The sequence below is a fragment of the Fomitopsis serialis genome, assembly GCF_022376445.1.
Source record: "Fomitopsis serialis strain Sig1Antser10 chromosome Unknown B0H18scaffold_36, whole genome shotgun sequence".
Taxonomy (NCBI): domain Eukaryota; kingdom Fungi; phylum Basidiomycota; class Agaricomycetes; order Polyporales; family Fomitopsidaceae; genus Fomitopsis; species Fomitopsis serialis.
Window position 1 is genome coordinate 164,169 of NW_025954996.1, and position 24,127 is coordinate 188,295.

A 24,127-nucleotide genomic window follows, 5' to 3' on the forward strand; every position below is an offset into this window, starting at 1 on the left:
TACGTGATACATCGAGATGGAATATACAGAACACATTTATCGTAATCATCATCATCATCAGTAGTGCGTGAATCCGTGACGCGGCCAGCCCGACCCTAAGCAAAGTTCGAGTCGTCGCGAATGCCTTTTGTAACACTGGGGTGGAAAGTCTTGGTACAATACAGTGCGCAATGATGACAAGCCCGGAGAGGAGAGGGGACACGAGGGGACAGGAGTAAATATCACAGATAGCGAGGGCGATAGCAGGACGATCTACGACTGGAAAATGGATCGCGCAACCTATCAAGCCCTGGTTAGACCAGCGTCTGCCATTGCACCGAGAACTGAGCACATACAGTCTCAAGAAGTAGCGTGACTTCGGGAGCGACACGGATGAACTCTTGGTTCCAGAAGTCATACTTCGTGTTCAACAGTAGCTCGATGAAGGTGACCAAGGCACCCCACGGGTGCGGGCGATGCACCAAGAAGCGCTCCAACAAGACCTTCGTCATGATCTCTCTGAACTGGTTACTCTTGACTTCCACGAACAGGTGGAGCATGAGCGAGCTGAACCAATGAGTGTGTGCGTTGGGGTAGCGCAAGTGCAACACCATTGCACTGAGAAGGTGATGCTGGCCTGTATACGAAATGAGAAATCGTCTGGAGACGAGCACACTTTCACTACTTACCTTCGGCATCCAGATCATTCGCAAGAAACAGCAACGCGACGACACCAGGGTCGCTAGCAACGAAAAGCGAGCTACCACTCCGCGCTTTAGCCTGAGCGACCGACGACACGCCGATGTACATCACGAGGGAGTTGATCAGAGACAAATTGTACGTCTCCATCGGTCCTTCCGGCGTAGCAGGCAGCCGTAGGCGGTCCTTGAGGGAAGGCAAAAACGAAGGCGTGCCACGGTTGAGGAGGTACTGATCGAGGTACAGCCGCAAGTCACCCGCTTTGAGACCGGAGGCGAAGTCGGACAGGATGGGCGGGATGGGACCCATCTCCGGGATAGAGTCGAACTCCACGTTGTGGAGGTGAGGGTCGGGCAGCACGATGGTAGGGGGGAAAGCGCTCAAGATGACGTTGCGCAGCTGAATGCACCGGGGGGGTATCACATCACAAAGGGAGAAATAATATTCGCTGAGGAACTCCGGGAAGTCGTGAAGGAGCACAAGGAGGAGCCGAAGGGAGCCGCGATAGAGGTCTCTCGAGGCCGGCTGCAGATCAGCCGCCTTCAAGAAGGGTGATAGGAATTTGAAGAGCGAGACGAGCAGCTTATAGAAGGCCGACCATCCCTGTAAAATTCGAATTAGTCAGGGCCACGAAGAATAACCTTCTCTGGGATCAGCTTACAGCGCGGTTCTCCGACAACAAGAGTTTGGGCATAAAGAGCCGGTGAGAGATCAGGCTCATCCAGGAGAAGGCAAAGCCCGGGAAGTACGTCGGTTGCAACGAGCTGAAGGTATCGCTAGAACGCAGGATGAATATTATATCGCAGACAGAGTTGATCGAACATACCTGATGGCAACCAGCAGTTGGAAGTACGCTGTACCGAGGCCTGACTCGATGGTGTGCAAGTCGTTCAACAAGCTGCAGAAGAAGCGGAAGAACGGCTTCTGCTCGAACAGAGCCCCTTGCTCTTCGTGCATATTCGCCAAAACAAGCACGAAAATCGAGAGGATCTTCGTCAAGTAATGCACCTTCGCCTGGTCATTGTTGACTCCTGAGGCATCACCATGGTACTTGATGATGTACACGATCAGTCTCGACATAGCATCGAGTGCTTGGAAAGCGTAGGTGAACTCTCCGGCATGGATGCACTTGATGTAGCTGTTCACGCTCGACTCCGCGCAGACGCGGAAGAAGAATGACGAGACGTCTTCCGCTTTCAGGATGTTCTGCTTCGTCAGCTGCGTGATGAACGGCACAAAGGCCTTCTCCGGCGAATGTGACCGCTGGAAAATGGACACCCATTGCTGGAACCACGAAAACAGCTTCTCCCTCAGCTGTTCGGTTTCGGGCTTCACAGACGGTGGCCGAGCGACAGGAACTTCGCCGATAGGCTGTTGGAGGGATGGCCTTCGCACGCCACGGAGGTCATCTAGAAGCCTGTGTACCCTGCGATCCACAGCGTCAATGACAATCAAGTGAAGGGTAGATATGATCTCACTCATCGGTGGCCTTGTTAGACTGCGACAACTGATTGAGGACCTCCAGAGTGTAGGCGAACTGGGCCTGGGATGCAAATGGAGGATCGCTTGACAAGCACTCACGTATGAGCTCTGCGGCAAAGTCCAGTAGGCTAGGGCGAGGATCAGTGTAGACGGTTTTCGCCAGTTGCTGATCTTGCTGCACGATCGGGACAAGTCCACTGCGCAGTAAGGTAGTCATGACGGGGACGTTGTACTTGCGCTCGTCGTCAGCGTAGATGAGCCAGGTGATTGCTTCCTTCGCGACCTCCTCGAAAGAGTTGCACAGCTGCTCCAAAAGAGTAACATAGATCTCCCGACCAAGCGTAGTCGGCGTCTTGTAGAGGAATTGAACGATCTTCTGGGACATGAGGAGGGGCGTACGCTGACGATCTGTGGTTTCAGCAGCAAGAATCAAAATTTGACGAACGAGCCCCCGGCTTTCGTGGTTGGGTGGCAGGGCAGACAGAGACGGGATGGGTAACTGCAGCATGAGTGCTTCGAGGTCTTTGACGAGAAGGTTGAACCGGTCCATCGCATCTTGGTGACGCGTGATCTGACCTGCGCCAACTACTGGCAACGGCGATGCTGGATACGCCGCCGACATATGGTCGTTGCGCGGGTATGACACCGTAGAGCTTGGTCTGCTTGTGAACGCCCGCCTCTTGCCGTCGGATCCGGGGGAGCTATGCGCGAATAGTTGCGACATGATCCCGTCCATATTACCGAAATCCTCGTATACCCCGGCCTGCAGGGGCTGCACACCCGACGGCTTAATGCGCAACGGCTCTGGCAGCGTAGAGGCGAGTTGCGATTGAGGTGCAGTAGGATCCCAGAAAGCTTGGCCAGGTCGCTGTTCGCGGTGACGTCGGCGAGCTTCATACGCTGCAGCAAAGCCATCATCGACATCAATGACAGCGCGATCCATAGCGGCCTTTTCGATGGCCTGGCACGCTAGGTCAATGTTATCTGCGACCAGCAGACTAACGGCCTGTTCAGGCACGACCTGCTCGGTGAAGCCAAATTCGTTCAAGAAGTTGCGGATGTGAGAGGTAAGGTTCGTCTTCAGCGGTTCCTTGCAGGTTACCAACGCCAGACTACCCGCAAGCTTCTGCGCCATCAAGTGACCAGCTTTGCGCATCTTCTCCTCGTTGGACTCAGTCGCAAAATCCTTCGCTACGAGTTCCCGTGTCGAGATGCCCGCGATGGTGACAGAGCGCTCAACGACGGGCAGGATGATCTGCAGTTTCTTTTCAATCAATATCGGTCCGCAACTTGAGAAGGGGCGCATTCTTACCTCTCGCACTGCACGGTCAACTGCCATTTGCACAGCTCGCTTGAACGATTGATTGGTATTCAGGGGCTGGAGGTGAGGACTGATCTGCACAAGCGGCAAGAGGCTCGACAAGATGTTCTCGATGTGCGCTCCCAGGGCGCGCTGCGACTCAGAAGGACTCGTCGGTCCGAGCAAAGCCATCTGCGATTCACTGCCTTGCAAGCCCCCGTAGTCGCCCATCGGCAGGGAATCGATCCCCACGTAGTTCGGCAAGCCGGAGCCTGTCAAGGTGTCCGCCAACGGTCGGTTCCGCAAAATGGTAGTCGCTTGCACTGCGTCGAGATCGATGTCCAATGCCTTGCATAGCAGCTCGATCTCGAACTTGAGAATTGACTTCAGCTCGGCGAAGTGGTACAACTCGGCGAGAAGGCTGATAACAGCCATTAACCACGGATTAGGTGGCTTGAACACCTTCGAAGCTGCACACGGCTCCAAGGTCTTGCAGACGAACGGAATGGCGACTGTGAGCCTGCCATGTTCGTAGCCCTCGATCAACAGGTCTTTGAACGACAAGTTCTTGTGTTTTATAGGACGGTCGCGGGCGAGTGTGATCTTCCCAAGCCAGCTCCCCACGTTTTTCAAGACAGCTCTCTCAGAGCTCGAGTTCAGCGTCTTCTCTGAGTTCAGCATCGCAGCGGACTTGACGAACGTCTCATTGAGGACGAAGCGGAACAACAGCGGAGCGTCCAACGCGTCTAGGAAGCGTAGATAGAGCTGGTGGTTGTTCGGCTCCGTGCTCACACGCTGGTCGACGAGGTAGTTTGCGAACCACCACGAGAATTGCTCCCTAAAGTGTTCCTGCATCTCCAACAGCTTTGAGTCGAAGTTCGACGGCGCCAGGTTGTTGACAATGAAGAGAATCCTGTCGGATACCTCTTCCGTCGGATGGTCGAGCTCTTCTTCAACTGGGTCGGGCTGGATAGCGTTGAACACAGGCGGAGGCTCCACGGCAGGCCCTGTCCCGAGTCGCAGATCAATGCTGCTCGAGTGTTCGCCCGCATTGGCAATGGCACGATGTATGGCCGCGGCCAGGTCCGGCCTCGCCTCCAACAGATGTGGGATCTTGAGGAGCGCCTGGCAGAGCGGCTGCCACTCTGCCAATCGGGACTCGAACCTCGACAATGCCTGGATACCGAACTTGAAGAGATTCGTCTCAGGAGCACAGTTCAGCGCGTCCACCACGTAGCGTATGGCGATGCCGAGAGGGATGTAGTCCACGAGTTGGTACTGGATAAGGGAGCCGAAGAGGTAGCCCGTCATGGCGAGCTCGCGCGGCGGGTAGAACGACTGGAAGAACTTGTACTCGTCGAAGAGGAAGTGGAGCATACATGAGAAGATCTCGTGGTCGCGCGAATTCGTCGACTCCTTGTTCCTCTGCAACAGCGCGATTACGTCGTCGATGCTGATCTGCTCGTCGTACATCTGCTTGTAGATCCCGTCGACCTCAGCCTCGATCTCCGCGGAATAGCTGACCACCGAGATGCCTGGCTCTGCGTCGGACCCCGGAACAAGATTCATGAGCCGCGGGTGAATCTGGAGACACGCGTTGCGGACGTCGAGGCAGTAGTCGACGTCGCTCTCGCGCATGATGTTGGAGCTGTTTCGCAGAACACGGAGGAAGATCGTGATAGTCTGCGGACTGAGGGGCATTGTGCGGTGATCGACAGCGGGGTCCGAGATACGCGTCGCCTTCTCACTCTCCATCTTGATGTCAAGGAAGGCGATCACAGCGTGAAGGAACTCGGCACCGTGATTGGTGACATTGTCGGCGAGCCACTTGTCGAGGTTGAGGTATTCTCGACGGGAGGCGAGGGCAGCAACATCGAGCGCAAAGGTGAAAGGCCGAACCTCGAGAAGCGAATCCAGTATCTGGGTGACGTCAGCGTCGTTGTTTCAGTCTAATGGACAATGCAACAACGCACCTTGAGGTCCTGGGCGACGTCAAGTATCCTTGTGATATTGAGCGGGCTCTCTTCGTAAAAGTCCCGGAACGCATTCGTGAGGTACGTCGGCTCGATCTGCCAGATTCTCATGAACACCAGCTGGTGGTTCGGATGTCCGGCAAGGAAAAGCGCCAATAGCCGCTGAGTATAGTCCACCCGGATCTCGCCCCAGTTGGCGTTCTAACTCTATAGTTAGCTCCATTGTCAACACGGAGGAGTGGTGATGACGTACCGGAGCCTGTAGAAGACCCATATGCACCAGCTCCGCGCTGATTTTGACGGCCTTGTCCAACATCTCTCTGACAAAGTTCCTCACGTCCGCAGAGTCTGAGTCTGACAGCCTCACGAGAACTTCAAACAGGTCGAGCGAGTTCCAGGTATGCCCCTGCACATTGGCAGCCAGAGACTTGATGGTCGGACTGGCATTGGCAACGTCGTCGACCGTTACAATTCTGTGCCCGGGCAAGGTGACAAAGTTGAACGTGTCTGCGGGAAGGGACAGAAGCGCGTCGAGCAAGCGCAACTGGTACAAAGGGTTCAACCATGTTTGCCAGAAGCCAGTGACGGCGTGCGGATCGGCTTCTCGAGGCGAGTTCTGAAGGATGGCGATCAACAGCTTCAACGTCGCGGTGTCGACGCCCTGGCGGTCAGGCATGTCAAACCCTTTGATCACCCCTGCCCAGTCAAGAACGACATCCTAGCGGACGATCAGCAGCCACAATGACATACCGGTCAGTTCGGACTTACAAAGCTATCGAGCGCCTTGACGAATGAACCCACGTCTGGGAGCACCGTTCCTTCCGACGCGAGACGGGCCACACTCTGCATCCACTCTACCACTTGCGCATTCTGCGGCGGGTTCGCGGTGGAGATGTTGAAGCGCACCAACAGCGCACGCACGACAGCAGGATCCGCGGTGATCTCGGCGCCCAACTGCACCAACGCCTGCACCAGGGTAGTCCCGGCCGGCAAGCTGCACACGAAGACATGAGCCATTCAACGCAAACGGCACGCAGGCAGTATCATACCTGAGTTCCGGGAAAATGCGCTGCAACATGGGACAAACGGTCTCTGAGCCGTACTTGGCCATGGCAGCGGTTATGAGAGCCTGTCGTTGCACCGCGTCCAATACCGGGGCGTCTATTGGAGGCTCCGACAGCAAGTTCGTCAACAGCTTTGCAAGCTGACCGGGAGACAGGTCGGCGTGGTCGAAGGACGGATGCTGGCATATAGCCATCACAGCGTCCTCAAAATCCGTGCGGATGATGTTGGCTGCTTGCACCGCGAGGTCTCTGCGCGTTTGTCCTGCGACGATCGAGGACACGAGCACGAGTCTCTCGAGTGGCTGCAAACCGACGCGGTCTACGAACCTTGCCAAATCGAACGCACGGAAGACGTCCCCTTCGCCCTTATCTATCCCATCTCGGAAGCGGTCAGCAAGGGTTGGGTCGCGTGCAAGGCGTTGGGTTTCCTGCGCGAGGAGGCGGAATGTGAGGGCGGTCGAATTGTCGAAGGGGGTCGGAGTGGGGGCATTGGTGAGTCGGCTGGTAGAGTGGACGATGAGACGGCGGATGAAATGCAAGTACGTGTCGACACCGTGCTGCTCGGAGAGCTGGACAATGTAACGCGTCGCAGGGAAGCCGAGAACCCATCAACACCGAAAACTGAGCAGTCTACAAGTGCACTCACGGAGCGTATCTCCTGCTGGTTCCTCTCGAAATTCTCCTCCGTCAAAGTCGAGAGTAGAAAGACGATCTGAGCCTTGACGATGGTGTGGATGTTGGGAGGATTGGCAGAGTTGTCCATGGCTGGAGTGCGGACGCGAGTCGAAGCCTCGGTCGAGCGGCGCCCGACACCGCCACCGCTGGAAGCCGTTTTGAAGATGAGAGAAGGAGCAGAGAAGAGAATCGAGGTGCACGATGCACCGACGCCGTCCTGGACGGTGAGCACGCTGCAATGTCCGTTCTACTCTGCAACGCGCGCGCCATTTGAAGCGCCGACCGAAATTGGGTGGCGTCGTGAGCACGTGAGCGCCCGACGTAAGTACTTAAGTACTTGTGACATTCAGACTCTGTAACCTACATGTTTCGAGGGGAGGAGCCTGCTCTCCTTAATTCAACTCAAGAGTACCAAACGCCCGACTGATAGTTTTATTTATTTGGGAATGCAAAAAACAGCCTCATAGGAATCTACATGAGTCGGCCGGTCCGCTCATTTCGTTTGCTCTTCACTAGTACTGCCAAGTCCGGATCCTTCAACCTTCAAGCAGCTTCAAGTTCCGCCTTCTGTCGCCCGACTTACTCCTTCGCCGCTCACGCCTATCGATCAACTTCTGCCTATGATGATGATGATGATGAACTCAGCATTTATTAACCGCAACAACAACTTCTGCCTAGCCGCAATGTGCATGTACAATTCGCTACATCTGCTTACGTTGTTCTTGTCCTTGTCGTTGCCATTTCCGCCTCAATAATGCCAGACATCTGCTGCCCCTGTCATCAGACCTGAGGGTGCCCTGGACGTCGTGAGCATATACATCTCATAGATAACAGACTAACACAAGCAGCCCGGAGCATAGCGTCAGTGCTTACAGCCGTCGGCGACATCTTCCTGACATACTGTACGCATCTGACAAGTACAGTAGTCATGCATCGGAGCGTACAATGTACATGTTGCACTATTAACCTCAGCAACGGTACGGATGGCCGCCACCATGTCATTCAACACGAGTGCACCCGAACACTAACTCGAATCGAACAGTACTTGACTCACGAGCTATATAAATACACATGCGACTGCAGTCCGACCTCCCAGCTCAGCCCCGATACACCCTGAACAAGACGAACGTGCAAAACGCCAGCAGGGCGGCGAACACGTAAAACACTCTGCCCTCCTTGTCCTCGTCGCCCTGCGAGAGCGCGTTGCGCAGGGGCAGAAAGACGAGCCCGACGAGGAAGTTCGCGATCCCTGGGGTACCGGTCAGCGCGCACGATGGGACAGGCGAAGATACGGCAGGGACGTACAGTTGAGCGATAGGCCGACGGAGGAGAGCGCGGAGACGGCCTAGGAGTGGTGGAGGATGATCAGCTGGGGTAACGCTGAGTGCCGCCGGACTGCTTACATGGCTTGGCGAGACCTCTGGGATCATCACGAATGGCACGGGCCCGATACCAACAGCAAACGACCTATATCACGCGTCAGAATCGACGGGGAATCCTATGCAATACACAGAAGGCGATAGAGACTTACGCGACGAAAGAGATTATTGTGACGCTCGCGAGGGCGACGAGGCTCGAGTTGAGCCCGAAGCCGACACCGAGCAGGGAGAGGATCGCGCCTCCGGCGGAGACGGACAAGAGCTGTTTCCTGCCGACGCGCTGGGATAGCCTGCCAATGAGAGGTGGCGCACTCTAAGAGGAAAACCGAGGGCCTACGTCGATGAGAATGATCGGCGCAAATGTCATCAGGAAGTTGACGACCGTAATCCCAACCGAAATCCACGGGCCCCAGTCTGGCAAAGCTTTCGAAAGGATGTCGTTGCTGTAGTACAGGACTGACAGGTAGTCCCGCGTGACTTAGCTCTCAGCGGTGAGTTGATCGGTCAAAACTGTACCTGCATTGACGCCTGCAATCAATGTCAGCACAAGCAGTAATGTCAGAAACTCGCGGTGTGAAGTGTACCGGAAAGCTGTTGTACGAGCATCGAGAAGCAGACGATGGTGAGGGGCCGGCGCAAGCTGGGCGCCTTCAGCAGCTCAGGCACCGTAATGGCTTCCTCTTGGTCGTTACGTTCGGGCACCTCGACGACAGGCACGGGTGTGCCAGTATCGTCCTCGACCGCCTCCACGTCGGTGCTCAACAGAGGATCCTGACTGTCGTAATTTGGTGCTGTTCATATAGTGGTTAGCTCAGTGCGTCCCGTGAAGAAACGCGAAGACATTGACTGTCGGTGCTCCGCATGATTTGTCCGCTCTTCCATATTCTCTTCGCCGCCTTGTCTTTCTCGACGAGTAGCCCATTCCGATCGAGCCACGTCGGAGACTCGATCATCCCCCCGCTCACAACGAACTGCACCGCTGCGAGCGCCGCAGAGAAGAAGAGCACCGTGCGCCAGCGAGTGGGAGTTGCGAGCTGGAGGCCCATGATTTGGGTGATCATGATGCCGACGACGATGGCAAATTGGGTCAGGACGCCTGTGAGACAGTCGCATGAGCATTGCAAGGCGGACGTGGTGGTAGGACGCACCCACTGCTCCCCGCTTCTTGGGAGGAGCCAATTCAGAGAGGTAGATGGGACCGACACAGAGACCAATACCAGCACCGACGCCGGTCAATGTCCTGTCGCATGTTGAGCATCTTCACTCTCGGTTTCTGTGCCTTGTCGTTCCACGTACCTTCCAAGAATCAATGGCGCCAGCCCTGCAGACACACCCATCAAGGCCGCACCCAGTCCGGTTGCGATCGCGCTGACACGCACCGCACCTCTGCGGCCCCAGCGGTCCATAACGAGGTTCGCGCCCAAGCTCCCGAGGAGCCCGCCGACGGTGTAAACGGAAGTGACCACGGAGAAGGTCGCGTCAGTCATGGGGATGCAAGTGGGCATACCCATGTGCGTGGCAGGGCTCGTCTCGTCGAGCGCACGGCATGTGAGGACTGCTTGTATTTGGTTGAGGGAGGATATGTGGAAGCCATACTATGGAACGCGTTATGTTGCTGCGCCATTACTGCGGCTGATGATCCTTACCTAGCGAAGCACGGTCGCAACAATGCAAGGGTAGCCACTGACTCGATACTCACCTGGAAAGATACTATAAGGACCCATATGCATGCTACCCAGCCGTATGTGGTGAATGCCTGGGGTTCGTGGACGCTGAGAGACATGGCCGAGCCTGAGGATGACGATTCTAAAGCTAAGCTTGAAGCGAAACAACAAAGGACGTTAATCAGGCCTTCCAAATGTTTAGGTAGACCTTTTCCATCAGCAAGAACGACTTGCGCAGCCGAGGATGAGGAGGAGGAGGAGGCTGCGGCGTGAGACGCGCCTCAGAGTGTCTGACGCCGACGCGTGGTAGCGCGTAGTCTAGCGTCACATGATGCTCCGCGGGCTGCAGGCAAGACAAGGATCCGTTGCATGTCATTCAGTGCCAACTACTGCAAATGTCCCCTTCGGGGTGACATACGAAAAAATTGGAACGATACAGAGAAGATTAGCATGGCCCCTGCACAAGGATGACACGCTTTCCCGGAGTGGTAGACCTACGGGTCTCAATATTTATTTTGGTCGCGGCTCAGCCCAACGTCGACGTCTCCACCACTTGTCTCGTTGCAGCCGGCGGTGTCATGCCTACTCTGATTATCTTTTGGAGCCCGCCTGCCTGTCAGACAAGGATATCCTGAGGCACGAAGGTTGAAGGAATTGTCTACGTCTGCTTGGGGAGACTAATTATGAGCCGCGTACGTCGGGGGGGTCGCCTGAGGTCGCAGTGGTCGCGTCAAACCTTTTGAAAACAGCGCCCAACCCTGTCTCAGCCTCCTTCCTCAACTCATGTCCTCACTGCCATCTCAACTTGCGGAGACTAGGGCCAACGACGTGAACCCCTTTTTGAGCGCGTAATAACTGAGCTTATCACCGAGCCCGACCGTCATGGCGGTGGACACGCTGAAGGCGGAGTCTTCAGCCGACTCACAACGTCCAGATCCTCATAAATTTACCAAGCTATCCGAAATCCTCTCGTGTCTATCTTCGCTGCAGTCAGAGGAGGCCGAACTCTCCTCTTCGCTCGCAGAGCTACTTGCATCTCAGGAGCCGGTCATAAATTCCCTCGCACGCCTCCAGTCACTCGGTCCAACATTGAATGAGCTGCATGCAGAAGCCTCTGTATTCGACCAGACTGTTTCGCGCACAGCAAAGACCGCCGATGAGGTCGGTGGTTTCGTGCGGACCTTGGACGAGGAGATGCGGAGGGTACGAGAAGCTGCTGAGCGCGTCGGGCAGGTTATGGAGCTGAAGGTCAATTGCATTGCATCTTCGCATATACATAGTGTTGAGCCAGTTGTGCAGAATTCCCTGGGCGCACTCCGGTCAGCGATGGAAGCGAAGGACTGGGAGTCTGCGACCCGACATTGCTCGCGCGCGATGTCTCTCCCCACCGAGGTCATCTCGGGCATGTTTGCAGAGACAGCCGTCGTACGTCCCTTTCCATCGGCGCCGTCGCCAGCCTCTCATAGACTGAGTTCAGCCCACGCCAGAAAGCCATCTGCCTCCGGCGCAGACATTGCACGCCGCGCGCGAGGAGCTGCTGGCGATCTTCCGCCGCGAATTCGACAAGGCGAGCGAGTCGCGCGACGCGGCTGCGACGAGCCGGTTCTTCAAGCTCTTCCCTGCGATTGGGTGGGAGTTGGAGGGGCTGCTGGCATATGCTGCCTTTGTCGTCGATTTAGTACGCGTTCGGGCGCCTGCGTCGGCGAAGAGTGAGTATACGCACGTATGCTATTGACATCCCGCTGACAGACAGTCGCAGCATCGTCCCCGTTATTTTACATCACTGCGCTGACGGCATTGTTTGAGAGCATCGCCATGATCGTGGACCAACACCAGCCGATTGTCGAAAAGTACTACGGTCCAGGTAAGATGACGCCAGTCATCGAACGTCTCCTACAGGAGTCGGACCGTGTGGTCAAGGACATGATTGAGGGTTGGGTGGAGGAGCGCTCGATGCAACGGAAGGTGCGCATATAACCGACTGCTTCGAACCCGCCATATCAAATGTGCCCCCATAGCTCTCAGATACAAACAGCTCGTCGTCACGAAAGCAGCAGTTGCAGTACGATATTGATGAGGAGGTCGACCCGCGGGAGATCGACAAGGTCCTCAGTGAGGCAGCGGGGATGAGCGGGCGCTGGAGCCTTTTCCGGAAATTCATGTATGATCGCCTCAAGGTTTGTGTGTCCGACCATATCGTGCGACTGGTGTCTGACTAACTGTGTCTTAGGATGACTATTCCGATGCAGAAGATGATGGTGAGGAGACTCCTACGGAGAGACCATCCTCCGAGGGCGAAGAGAAACCGCTCCCAGAAGGCCTCCGTGCCATCGAGTCGTCCGCCTCGAAGCAGTACTTTGAAGACATGCTCACGACGTACTACATCCCCCTCGAATCGTGGTACGCCCGCAGCGCCCTCGACAAGGCGCATCGCCTCTCCTCCGCGGACCTCCTCGCCTCGCCAGCCGTGACGACTACGCCGGATGACGTGTTCTACATCCTCAAGGCGATTCTGCACAGGCTGCTCTCGTGCGGTTCGCTGGCTGCCGTGCAGCGCACGTCCGAGCTTTTGAGGGACATTGTGGATAAGGAGTATACGGGAGTGATCAAGCGGAAGCTGGACGACGTGTATAGGACAGCGGGGCCTGCTGGGACAAGAGGGGAGAAGGCTGAAAGGGAGAACAGGCTGGCTTTCATCGTGAGTCACGTTTGAAAGTTCCGCGCTAGCCCTCCGTGATTTATGTGAATGTCATAGGTATTGCTGAACGACCTGGACGTCTCTTCAGGGCACATGGAGCGCTTGGTCAAAGAGCTATCTGGCTACTCAGTCATCACGCAGTTCTACCTGGATAGTGAGGCCGAGGGAGTCAAAGCCAGCGTAAACTCATTCAACGGCCTCGTCGCAAAATTCCGATCCGCGCTCAGGGTGAGTTCCGGCGGCCTTCGTCCGTCCCATCCTCGCTTACAGTCCCTTGTGCACAGGCCGGCATCGAGCAACTCTTCAATCAACTCATGCGCCCGCGACTTCGCACATTCATTTCGGACGTGTACAAGGACGTCTCGTACGTGCTCGACGAGGACGCATATGCGCAGGCGGGCTACAGCGACATCGTGCGGAAGCGTTTCGTGAAGTCGTGGGAGACGCTGGTGGACGGATACAAGGACACCTTCACCGACAACAACTATCGCCTGCTGTTCGGCCTGGCCCTCGACGTGCTCGTTCGGCCGTGGGAGCGTTTCGTTTGTACGCTCAGATACAGCGAGGTGAGGGACATCGATTTATGTTTGACGGGCTTATGGCACTGAAGGGCGTGGACTCAGCTCGGCGCGATTCGATTCGATCAAGACCTCCGCGCGATCACGTCGTATCTCTCCTCACAAACCGCCTTCGGCGACGTCCGCGAGAAGTTCGTGCGCCTCCAGCAGATCTCGCAATTGCTCAACCTCGACTCGGTAAGCCATTCACTTTGGTCTCTGCACACCCATAGTGACACGAAACAACGATGCGACATTTTTATCTAGGAGGAAGATGCGGATGAATTCTATAACGGCTCCGGGATTGCGTGGCAGCTGGGCGAACAGGAGGCCCGCAATATCGTCGCACTCAGAGTTTGATACCATTTCCCCTGATATCATCGGGCTCTGTTGGGCGCGCCCGCTTAAAGCCGAGTACGCTTGCCGGATGGTTTGCAGCGAAGGTTCAAGTGAGCGAATCAATTTAGGACATGTCGTATGTGAGCTGTGTAAGGGTAAAGCAGGATCCAGGAAACAGCAGAACTCACGCTTTCCGTGCCATTCGCGGCATTGACAACGGCGCACAAGACGCTATAGAAGATTTCATCTTGGAGGAGACTAAAACAGGACTTCCCCTAGGACCCTCCCTGATCCGGTCGGCGAGGTCATATGGCGTTCGTGAGAGGAAGGTATGGCACTGACATCCTCCGATGACACCGAGGAATACATGGCCGTGTGTTGTATCGGCATCGCTTGCGTCGAAACCGACGTTACCGGTACCGTCAACTCATCCACACAGGAGTCGAGCTTGGTGAGTCATGTAATGTTGGACCGGATAGCAGTGTGAAGGACACCTTCGACCAAGCGCTTGCGCACGAGCAGCAGCAATGCAGACGCATACAGTGAGACCTTATCTTCTTCTCAATTCATACGACTTTGTTCCTAACCGAACGACACACAGTGGTGCTCAGCGTCACTTGAGCATTTCGACCAGCTCTTATTAAGTCGCTAGCATGAGAAGTGGAAGTATGCGGGGGTAGTCGTTATCCGTTTCTACTCGCGCTCGACGTCACTCGATTGACGAGGCCATCAAGCTGTAGCTGTCATGTCCGTGTCGAGCACAGACCGTGAAATTGCCGTCTCGGTGCACTCAGGCTTGTCATACTTCAAGAAGGCATTAATATTTCATGCGAGCATCGTACATCATGGCCGTTCACTGGCGGTGGTATGGCGGCGCAGGTTCTATAACCAACGGCATCGCAGCCCTTCTTGTTTCTGTTGTCGGCGGCAGAGACCAGCTGTAGAAGTCCTAGTCATACCGCCGACGCGCAGTGAGCAACTCTTATTTCCATGGTGTCTCTGCGTTCTCTGATCGCCGCAGCTCTCACTCAGAATTCTCACTTTTGCTTGCCCCAGCGTGGTTTCGTTGGTCAGCCAACGTTAGCCTGGGCTGTGGCTGCGCGAGATAAGGATGGTATGACATCTTGTCAAGGTTGGTCTTTATGAGCAACGTTAATTATAGCGGACGAAGGCCCTCGAAGGCGGCTGAGCTTGAATCTAAGTCTCCAGTCGAACGTCGGCATCTGGTTGATGCTCAAATGACACGGTCTTGTCAGCAAGTGCGAGAGAGTTAGATGGCTGAGGTCCCCTCGAGTGGCACATCGTGAGGGTGTTCTCCACCTAGACTGCGGAGATGTGGGGGAGATAGTCCATGCGACTGCTCTCTGGATACATGTCATCCATTGGGCCTTCATTGACACGTTCCTCGCGGCCTTCTACTTGCCGCATGGGACAACTACCGCGATTTCCAAGGTCAATACGAAGTTTCATATGTAGTTCATATTGCCTCACCTCGATAACGCCTGCGAATCTGCATTCGCATTTAAGGCTACCTGCACAGTTGGCCTCGATGGTCTCAGCTCCCCCAGAAGAGACTTTCCGAGTAGACAATGGTGACCACTTGGAAGGACGAAGAAGTATACATGCACAGTAAGTCGCGGGCTTGGCTGACTGGTGGGTGGAGAACATCAATCCCTCACCGTCCTGTCTGACTCGTCAACAGTGCTAGGCGCATGCTGTATGCAGTTCGCGACTGTGGGCTTCGTAAGCGTCGTTCCCTCCCGATTGGACACTTTCTCATGTTGTCTCCCAATCTCAGATGAACTCTTTCGGCGTAATGGAGGCTTTCTATATCCAGGAGTTCTTACCATTGTCCTCCGCTTCTGCGATCAGTTGGATTGGGAGTATTCAGTTGCTGCTCGACCTCACTTTGGGCGCTGCCTTAGGCCCTCTGTACGTCAGTTCGCATTGTTATTATCATGACATACGATTTTCACCCCCCTCCCCCACACACACTAAAGGCTTGATCGAGGGTTCCATCGGGAGGTCCTGGTTGCTGGGTCTGTCCTCTTCCTGTTTAGGTCTGTCGCCCATCAGTGTTGTCGCTCCGTGCTGAATCGCTTTGCTGAATGGGTGTATAAACACTGACCATCGCGACTTGTTACTTCCGGTACAGCCAATTCATGCTCTCGTTGGCGCAGCCTGGCCACTACTATCAAGTATTCCTATCGCAAGGGCTTGGTATGGGTCTCGGCATCGGATCCATCTACATACCAAGTTTCGTTGCCGTCTCTCGTCATTTCAGACAGAGACGCGCCCTGGCTATGGGATGTCAATGAGGCTACTGCCTGAGTCATCGGATAATATCTCATTGTCATGATATCAGGGCATCGTACCGTCCGCAGGTTCTTTTGGCACAGTTGTGTTTTCCAGTAGGTCTACTCTCCCCGGCACAACTCTTGACCCCATCACATTGATTCTGGGCATAGTCGTTCTGAACTACTTGCTGCACTCCCATTCATTAAACTTCGGTGCATCCATTCGCATCGTAGCATTGTCGTGTTCCGGCTTGCTGCTGATCGGCAACGGTTTATTGCTCTGGAGTTATCCTTCTGTGCTAGAGCCGAGCACAAAGAACGGCCCGCATAGGTCGACCCCTCTCCAGGAAAGCGACAAAGCTACCACAGATACGACCCACAATCATTCGACGGAGTTTGAAGCTCCTCCGGCATCGAGGTCTGAGCCGAGAAGTCCATGGGTTTTCGACACTCATTTCACGCTCCTCCTTCTTGCCGGATCGCTCAATGCTCTAGGGCTGTGGTTTCCTTCCTACTATGTGCAAATCTTCGCACAGACACATGGTATCTCCGAACACCTCAGCTTTTACAGTCTCGCGGTCATGACATTGCGAACGCAGTGGGCCGTATATTCCCGAATTGGCTCGGCGACCGTTGGGGGACTCTGGAGGTGTACACGCCAGCGCTGCTGTTTACAGGTGAGCGATCGTATGCTCAGTCCATACGACTCGTGAAGGCCGACGTCCTAGATAGCCGCTTTGCAGTTTGCTCTCCTGGGATGTTCCACTCCGCATGGGCTAGTGCTCTTCACTATATTGTGAGCAAGCGTGAGCCTGCTCTTCCGCACATTCCTCAGGCTAACGTTCTGACTGACACAGCTACGGTTTCTTCTCTGGGGCAGGTAAGCCATATGGTCATGTTTCGCGCACAGAGTACCAAAATTCGACCTGCACAATGATGTTTCATAGCTGTCTCACTTTATCTCCCGGCTGTCACAGCTTTCTGTCCCAAGGACACTCAGCTAGGGTGCGTCGGCGGTCCTTCCTTCCTCAACCCGTTGAAATTCAGACGTCTCGACTCTGATGAGAGCTGAATCACGGACAGGAGATATCTCGGCATATCGCTGCTACCTGTTGGCATCACGACTCTGGTTGGTACGCCCATCGCGAGTGCTCTGATGGGAGACAATCGCATCTGGTGGAAAGGCATTCTGTTCTCCACGGTAACACAACTCGTGTAGACATTAGTAGCTTCGCTCACCCTTGCATCTTCCATCACAGGCTACGGTTCTTGGAGCGACTGTGGCAGCGGGGTGTACGCTTGTGATACAAGGGCGTAGAAAGCCCTTGACTTGACAAGGCTGACGTGGTCAGAACGAACAAAGTACGAGCTACATACCAACCTACAAGTTCGTATTTCAGCAAGTCGGTTGCTTTGTGAAATCACATGATGCTCCGCGGGCTGCATGCAAGGCAAGGATCGTTGCATGTCATTCGGGGCGAACTACTAAAGATGTCCCCTTCGGGGTGACATACGAAAAAATTGGAACGATACAGAGAAGATTAGCATGGCCCCTGCACAAGGATGACACGCTTTCCCGGAGTGGTAGACCTACGGGTCTCAATATTTATTTTACCTAGTGTATGAACGAGTTCCCTGTCCCAATTAGCCGTCCGCAGGTGAGCCCAACCCTATTTATGCTGTTGTTTACATGGACTCACCGAGAGCACGGTGGTCGTAGCCGCGGCGGTGAGTCGCTGACGATCTAGTACATAGACCTGCCTAAATGAACGCATTTCGGCATTGGTGAAGACGGTGGCGCCCTGGGCTGGACAGTAGGCTAGTACTGGGCAGTCCACTTGTGTCGTCTCATCTATCAACCGGTAAGGTGCGCGGGCGGGGGCGGCATCTAATATGTGATTAGGTGTCTCAGAGACGGATCATAGCGCAGCCATTCGTCGGGCCCCGGCATGCACAAAGAGCTGGTATGCATGGTGGCCGGTAAACTGGGTATGCTCGGCAAGCTCGGTACTGGATGCCTTCGTGAGTATGTGCCCACTGGGTACGGATCATGCCTTCCGAACTGTACCCATGTTTCGGGCCTGTTCCATAACAAACGAGGTTTTGTCCCGATAAAACCAGGCATACCACCCCTCCAGAAAGCCCAAACCCGTCCGAATGAGGACAAGGCATTCCCATCGATAACCGGGGATCCTCGCAGGGCTAGTTATCGAGTGGACTTACAAAGGTGAGTAAGATATGCAATGAGGAGTGAGAAACCGGCCATGCGTCGTATGAAACTAACGGTCAGACATCATGATGTGCGGGATGTTATGTCTTAGCTGGCCCGCATCACTGAGCGAGCGGGACCTAAGCCGAACTTGAACATGCGAGCAGACCCGCACCGCAACAAGGGTATATATATGGCTCAAAGACACGCTCAACGACAGTCCCCAGTGTACCTCGTTCTCACCGCCAATATCAAATCCCCAGCAGACATGCAGCTCAAGCAGATCATCATCATCATGACCGCCGCCTTGCTTCCCTTTGCTAGTTGCGCCGTAATCGTTGATAGCGCTCCCATTGGTGAGTAGTATATGACCTCGCCGATACCCAACGCCGTGCCTTGCACTTGTTCGCATTGAAGCTCACGATATGTGAGCAGACGGCCTCATTGAGGAACGAATTTGCAAGTACGACTGTAAACGGGAGAACGGTGAGTGTATACGTAGTCGACCATGAAGCGCACTCTGATCGTACTGATACATTCCCCTGTCGTGAACTACCCAGTCGAGGTAGATACCAGCGACAAACACCAACGCGGTTGGATTGACCCGGGAAAGAGTGACTGACGCGTTCTGACTCTGGGCTCAGCGACGGATGTGAGTGGTATAGGCTTTTCTACCTCGCAAGTCCTACTAAAGCATCGCACAGCCAGACTTCTCGGGACTCATATGAATACCGCTGTGACTGCGAGTGCCGCTGAGCGCTGAAGTGTTGAGATCTGAGACCTGACCTTAGTCGTGTCATTACATACTATGTTAGCAGACTGCAGACTGTCCAATGCCAATTCCGGATGCTCTGGTCTTGCCATTTGCACTGATATCTTGCGGTGCCAATTTCTCAGTGCCTCATGCTCAGAACGCTTACTCTGGTTCGGTGAGTGAACGCAGCCCATAGGTGCACGTACCAAATGACATAGGGGGACCAAATGAGTACGCCCATGGAGATACTTGTGCGCACGAATTCCCGATTGCTCAGTCTATCTGCCTTTTCTCTTCCCCTTCTTCCCCTTCTCGCCGGCATCCTTTGGCGCGGACATGATCGCCCCAGTACGTCCCTTAGATCCTTATCTTCCTTCGCCTCCCCTTTACCCTTCTTCGCCTTTCTCTCAGCCTGCATCCTCGTCTCTACCTTCCCGTTGTTAGTTTGCTCATCCTTCTCGTCGGCATCACCCCTCTCGACAGGCTTCAGTTCACCTTTCTTGACCCTTTTCCCCAGCTTCGCCTCAAACAAAGCATCGATTTCGTTCTCCGGCTGCGCCTTCCGTTTCCGCTTCTTCGACACCCCATCTGTGCCAATTGTTTCCGCTTCAGGCTGCTCCTTCCGCGATGATTCCGTTTGAGCTAGGGTTTGGACCGGTGCGTGCTTCTGGCGCTGAGAGGCTGTAGGTGCAGACGTAGAGGTGCTCGCGCCCGATTGATGGTGATGCCACCGGTCCGGATCTCGCTTCAGCAGTTGCAGGCTGAGCGCCCGCGCAAAGTACTTCCCATACATGGAGCCCGTGAGGAAATGCTCGTGGGGCATCACCGAGCGAGCGATCTTCTCCTGCGTACGTACCGTGTCAGTGTACCATACTCTCATCCTACAGGAACGACAAACGCACCTTCATGTAGCCGTCCGCGACGGCCCAGCACCGCTCGCCTACGCGGCTCCCGATCCGGTCGTCCACAAGCTCGTGGAAGCGGCCCATGAAGCCGAGGATGAACTTGCGCTTGAGCTTCATGGGTACGGTGGGTGAGGACAGCAGGACGTCCAGAACGCGCGAGGACATGGGGTGGTGCGCCAGTACGATCAGTTCATCGATGGTCAGCGACTGCAGGCTGCGGCGAACATAGTCAGTCAAATGTGGGTGCGTGAGTGAAAGCAGAGCTATACCTGTTCAGAACGAGCTCGTTGTGAGGGGAGGAGAGGCGGAGAAGCGATTGTAGCAGGAGCGCCCCTTGGACTTTGGGCTCCACGATGCCCGGTTCTTTCTCCATTTCCTGGCGCACCAGATTTACAGCAAGCTCGCCATACTTTTCTTTGTACCTCGTTTCCTTCTCTGCGCGCGCTAAGAGAGCAGCTTTGTAATCCTGCGCTGGTGGTCAGTGAGAGAACACAACGAGAGAGGGTATAATGCACCTCAACATTGATGGCACGGAGGATACAAGGCACAACTAGAGAGGACTCATCTGCATCTTGTAGGACAAATGCCGTGCGAACCACCTGTGACGCGTCGCAACTAATGAGTGCCTGCCAAACTCACGCATTCTAGATCAAAAGAAGCATACCTGCACAACATCCTCTTCGTGCGCACGAAGCTCAGCTGCCCTATCCACAAGCGCCTGCAAGACCTCCACTCTTCCAGTTTTGACGATCTTCCCCGCGACCTCCCCGTTCAACTCCGCACACGCCTGCCCGAGCGAATTCGTAGCCACCCGCACTAACGCCTTCTGGAGGACGAAGTTCGCGATTGGGTGCACCGCAAGGCGCGCGAGCTTATCGGCGAAGTACGTTGCCCAGAGGTCGGTGAAGACACGCGCGGGCGCGCGCTTTACAAGCGTCTCAAGCAGGTGCGACGCAGTCGGGTCACGGAGGAGAGTGTTGAGATAGTCGGAGGGTTCGTGTTCTGTGTTGGGGTTTTGTTCTTATGACGGAGCGGTAAGTGCTGCCCGAAAGCACAATGTATGGCGGAGACCAGAGGCGCGACGTACCCATAGAAGAGATCATGCCGACGAGAGCTCGATCCATGAGCGAGCTTGCTTCCTCAGCCATGCCGTACTCAGCTTCAATCTCCAGGAGCATCTTCACACAGCACTCCATATTGAGAACACTTCAAACCGAAGCCTATGTTGAACGCACCTGCAAGACCGGACTAGCGACCTTGTCCGCTGCCAATGCACGCACCTCGTTCTCGCCGAGCTGCTCCCTCAGCGCCCTCACAAATTGTTCTGCTACCTTCCTACACTCCCCCGGTACCCTGCTCTTCCCCTTCAGGTCCGCACCTACACCCTCCTTTTTCTCCTTGAACACTGACTTCATCGAGCCCTGCCTGGCTTTCCACGCCGTGCTCTTCTTCGAGCGCACCGCGTGCTCGCGCGTCTCGAGCGGGAAGCAGTCGGGGGCCAGCAGCAGCAGCAGGGCGCTGATGACGTGCGAGGCAAAGGGGTCGAGGACGAGGGAGGAAAGCCGGGGGAGGAGTTCGTCGCAGGCGTCGAGGACGAGCTGTGTGAGGGAACGGAGCTCGCCCCGTTCGGTAGCATCTTCTGGTCGGGTAGGGAGGATGCCTCGAGTCTGCAAACAACGTAAAGGGGTGTTTGGACATAATATAAAAAGCATACCTCTCTGGATATTGTGTCCGCTGCCACTGTAAACATTGTTTGGCATACATGGGATGCGAACCGGTGCGTTACGAGCTGCTCGAATCTACCTTCGCGTGTCAGTCAGCTACGCGCACGGTCCGTGCTCGCGTATCGGCAAAGCATTGCTTATGACATGGACACTCACGATCCGTCCAGCCTATCCATGTACACCCTACGCACGAAGTCGTCCATCGAGTGAATCATCCTCTCCAGGATGATCGAGCAGTCCTTGTCTGTCGCAAGCTGCTTCTCCTTGCCCTCCATTTCCGTCAAGGCGGCCACGAAGAACAACCGCCTATCTGTTCGCATTTTTGATATGTTAATTTGAGCACTGCATATAGACTGCAAAACGCACCCTCATTCGGATCGGTGTCCTCGTCTCCGCCCACGTCGGGGCGGCCTTGCTCCTGCCATTCGCGGATCTGCAGGTCCACTGTTCGGAAGTATGCCTTCACCTCCGCGTCGACATATCCAAATGGTGCCTCTTTGTCTGACTCCTCCGCCTGCCTGTGCACAATCCACGACGGGCCCGCCTGCTGTTCCTCTGGGTCGACCTCCGCCTTAGACTCCTGACGCTCGTGCCGGACGTGGTAGTCGTCTTCCTTCGGCTTTCTATGCTTTTTCCCCCGTTTGCGATTCTCACGAGGCATGATGAAGAGGAATAAGTGCCAGGTCGCAGCTGGTCGCAGCGGCGAAAAGGCGACAAGGCTTGAATGAATTGAGCGCTTGTACGGGAAGCAAAGTGATCGGCGGGAGTTACCTATTCGGGAACGGTGCAGCGCACCGGCTCCGGCCGCGCTTGGCCCACCGAGTCTGAGGAGGAGGAGGAGGAGGGTGGGTCCATTTAGTCATCGGCCGGGAGCGCGGTAGCGCCCAGCAGCATCTTGACGATGACAGCGCTCACTAAGTTACAACACCACTACCTATAGGACTACTGACTAGACTACGATCTCCAATGTTATGACCCCCCTGTACCCCCGTCCCTGCTTCCATGACCCTCTCGGAGGTCGCCATCTTTCAGCCCTGGCCCTCTAGCTGTACAGCTGGGCGGGTTACTCGGTTAAAACCTGGCAGGAAAATCTGGCAAAACCTCCAGGAGTCAGCTGCGGTCCCCCGACAGTCTGACATAACTCACCGAGCACCGGGCAAATTCCAGGTGAGCCTCCGCTGTCCACGGTCACCGTTCAAAAGAAGCAGGGGCCGGGGCACAGTCGTTGGATCCGCCCATTGATTCGACTGAAGTCGTCGTTGCCAGTGTTGTCCCATAAGCAGTAGCGATGATGTAGTCGCACGCGGGGATCACTTGACCAGCTCGCTCTATGGTGGTAGGAGAACAAGCTCCTCCTCGGAGACGACCATCACCGGGACAGACTCGCACCGCTGAAAGACTGAATGTACGTATTCTCCGAACAGAGCCACTGCATCTCCGTCTGTCACCAACTCCATTAGGAAGTGTCCTGGTCGGCCCAGAGCCCACTTGACCCGTAGACTCGTACGCGCTCTGAACACCCTTATGAGGAAGGCGCCCCGTAGGTCTGCTAGCGTGTCATCCGCGCAGGTGAGCAAGACATGTGCTTCGTCCTCCACTGCATTCTTGCGCTTACAGAATCGGCAAATTCTGCGTTCACGCGGCACTGGTGGGACACGTCGGCGCAGTTGCTCCACCGCAAAAGGATGGTCGGAGGCAACCAGGCGGCATAGGGCGAGACGATGGGTGCGAGTTGGTACAGAGAGATACGGGCGGCGCTCCATCACCGGCGATCTTGCGGGACGCATCTGCAACACAGCGAGCCGATGGGAGGACCGTATTTCCTCCCGTAGGTACGTGTGCATTGCGTCACGCAGTTCCCCAGTGCATTCGGTGACATACTCAATCGTCAGCGGCATCCGTAGGTCGAGCTCGACAGGTACGGGTAGCAGCGCGAGAGCATGACGGAGGTCCCCGAGCCACGAAGCTGTCCCCTCATGAGCCATAGAGCGAGCTTCAGCCAAGGCTGCAAGAGGTATTGGTGGACGTTGGGAAAGTAGATATAGAAGGTATCGCAAGGCCAACGACAAGCGGCGATACCGGATTGGCCACAAGCCCGTCTCTGTGTAGAGTACAGCGGAGATGGCCCGTGGGTTGAGGCCCATGACTCGCCGCAGATAGACGTGTTGCACTGAGGCAAGCTGCGCGAGTGGGGCCATTCGCACGTCCAGTGCCACCTCGCATCCGGAGATCAGGTGAGGATCAACATGTGTCTGGTACAATGTTAGTGCCGCCCAGGGCGGCAGTTCCGTCACGTAGGACTCGACTGATAGACACGCATTCGCAATTCTCCTGGCCACGGAAGCCTTACGTTCGTTATGCGGTGCAAATATATCCTTCGGCTCCGACGAGAATAGCAGCCCGACATACGTGTAAGATTGCACGACCTC

General features: G+C 55.4%; 7 protein-coding genes across 7 annotated transcripts; 4 read left to right on the forward strand and 3 right to left on the reverse strand.

Moving 5' to 3' along the window:
- Positions 1-252: 252 nt before the first annotated feature.
- Positions 253-7,260, reverse strand: B0H18DRAFT_877117 (Not1-domain-containing protein; the record flags this gene model as incomplete). The annotated part of the gene is made up of 12 exons (XM_048040533.1): positions 253-279; positions 336-616; positions 669-1,281; positions 1,340-1,454; positions 1,505-2,104; positions 2,157-3,415; positions 3,473-5,380; positions 5,434-5,634; positions 5,687-6,151; positions 6,202-6,427; positions 6,483-7,066; positions 7,144-7,260. The coding sequence occupies 12 exons, from the start codon at positions 7,258-7,260 to the stop codon at positions 253-255; spliced, it is 6,396 nt and encodes a 2,131-aa protein (XP_047893039.1).
- Positions 7,261-8,202: 942 nt separating this feature from the next.
- On the reverse strand, positions 8,203-10,492 carry B0H18DRAFT_1009431 (general substrate transporter). Its single transcript, XM_048028861.1, has 11 exons — positions 10,251-10,492; positions 9,848-10,146; positions 9,700-9,791; positions 9,399-9,647; positions 9,136-9,342; positions 9,068-9,079; positions 8,889-9,007; positions 8,704-8,831; positions 8,576-8,639; positions 8,478-8,517; positions 8,203-8,421 (listed from the first exon to the last, which is right to left on the reverse strand). Exons 1-11 carry the CDS (start codon positions 10,332-10,334, stop codon positions 8,270-8,272), a joined length of 1,446 nt encoding a protein of 481 aa, XP_047893040.1. The 5' UTR covers positions 10,335-10,492; the 3' UTR covers positions 8,203-8,269.
- A 54-nt stretch (positions 10,493-10,546) lies between these two features.
- On the forward strand, positions 10,547-10,864 carry B0H18DRAFT_933776 (uncharacterized protein; the record flags this gene model as incomplete). Its single annotated transcript, XM_048041759.1, has 1 exon — positions 10,547-10,864. One exon carries the CDS (start codon positions 10,547-10,549, stop codon positions 10,862-10,864), a length of 318 nt encoding a protein of 105 aa, XP_047893041.1.
- A 233-nt stretch (positions 10,865-11,097) lies between these two features.
- Positions 11,098-13,830, forward strand: B0H18DRAFT_877305 (COG4-domain-containing protein; the record flags this gene model as incomplete). Its single annotated transcript, XM_048040544.1, has 10 exons — positions 11,098-11,463; positions 11,515-11,640; positions 11,693-11,924; positions 11,975-12,180; positions 12,234-12,392; positions 12,446-12,913; positions 12,971-13,141; positions 13,198-13,479; positions 13,537-13,668; positions 13,738-13,830. 10 exons carry the CDS (start codon positions 11,098-11,100, stop codon positions 13,828-13,830), a joined length of 2,235 nt encoding a protein of 744 aa, XP_047893042.1.
- A 1,471-nt stretch (positions 13,831-15,301) lies between these two features.
- On the forward strand, positions 15,302-16,496 carry B0H18DRAFT_382780 (uncharacterized protein). The gene is made up of 7 exons (XM_048037851.1): positions 15,302-15,462; positions 15,512-15,552; positions 15,608-15,741; positions 15,810-15,869; positions 15,965-16,119; positions 16,175-16,220; positions 16,278-16,496. The coding sequence occupies exons 1-7, from the start codon at positions 15,399-15,401 to the stop codon at positions 16,435-16,437; spliced, it is 660 nt and encodes a 219-aa protein (XP_047893043.1). The 5' UTR covers positions 15,302-15,398; the 3' UTR covers positions 16,438-16,496.
- A 1-nt stretch (position 16,497) lies between these two features.
- Positions 16,498-17,319, forward strand: B0H18DRAFT_1170858 (uncharacterized protein; the record flags this gene model as incomplete). Its single annotated transcript, XM_048035888.1, has 5 exons — positions 16,498-16,783; positions 16,839-16,902; positions 16,964-16,986; positions 17,054-17,111; positions 17,190-17,319. Coding segments are annotated over exons 1-5 (516 nt in total), but the record flags the coding sequence as incomplete, so codon positions are not given.
- A 1,881-nt stretch (positions 17,320-19,200) lies between these two features.
- Positions 19,201-22,513, reverse strand: B0H18DRAFT_933781 (armadillo-type protein). The gene is made up of 11 exons (XM_048041760.1): positions 22,470-22,513; positions 22,065-22,417; positions 21,855-22,008; positions 21,689-21,773; positions 21,210-21,641; positions 21,062-21,152; positions 20,639-20,994; positions 20,490-20,573; positions 20,244-20,440; positions 19,972-20,188; positions 19,201-19,913 (listed from the first exon to the last, which is right to left on the reverse strand). The coding sequence occupies exons 2-11, from the start codon at positions 22,357-22,359 to the stop codon at positions 19,209-19,211; spliced, it is 2,616 nt and encodes an 871-aa protein (XP_047893045.1). The 5' UTR covers positions 22,360-22,417; positions 22,470-22,513; the 3' UTR covers positions 19,201-19,208.
- Between the last annotated feature and the right edge of the window lie 1,614 nt (positions 22,514-24,127).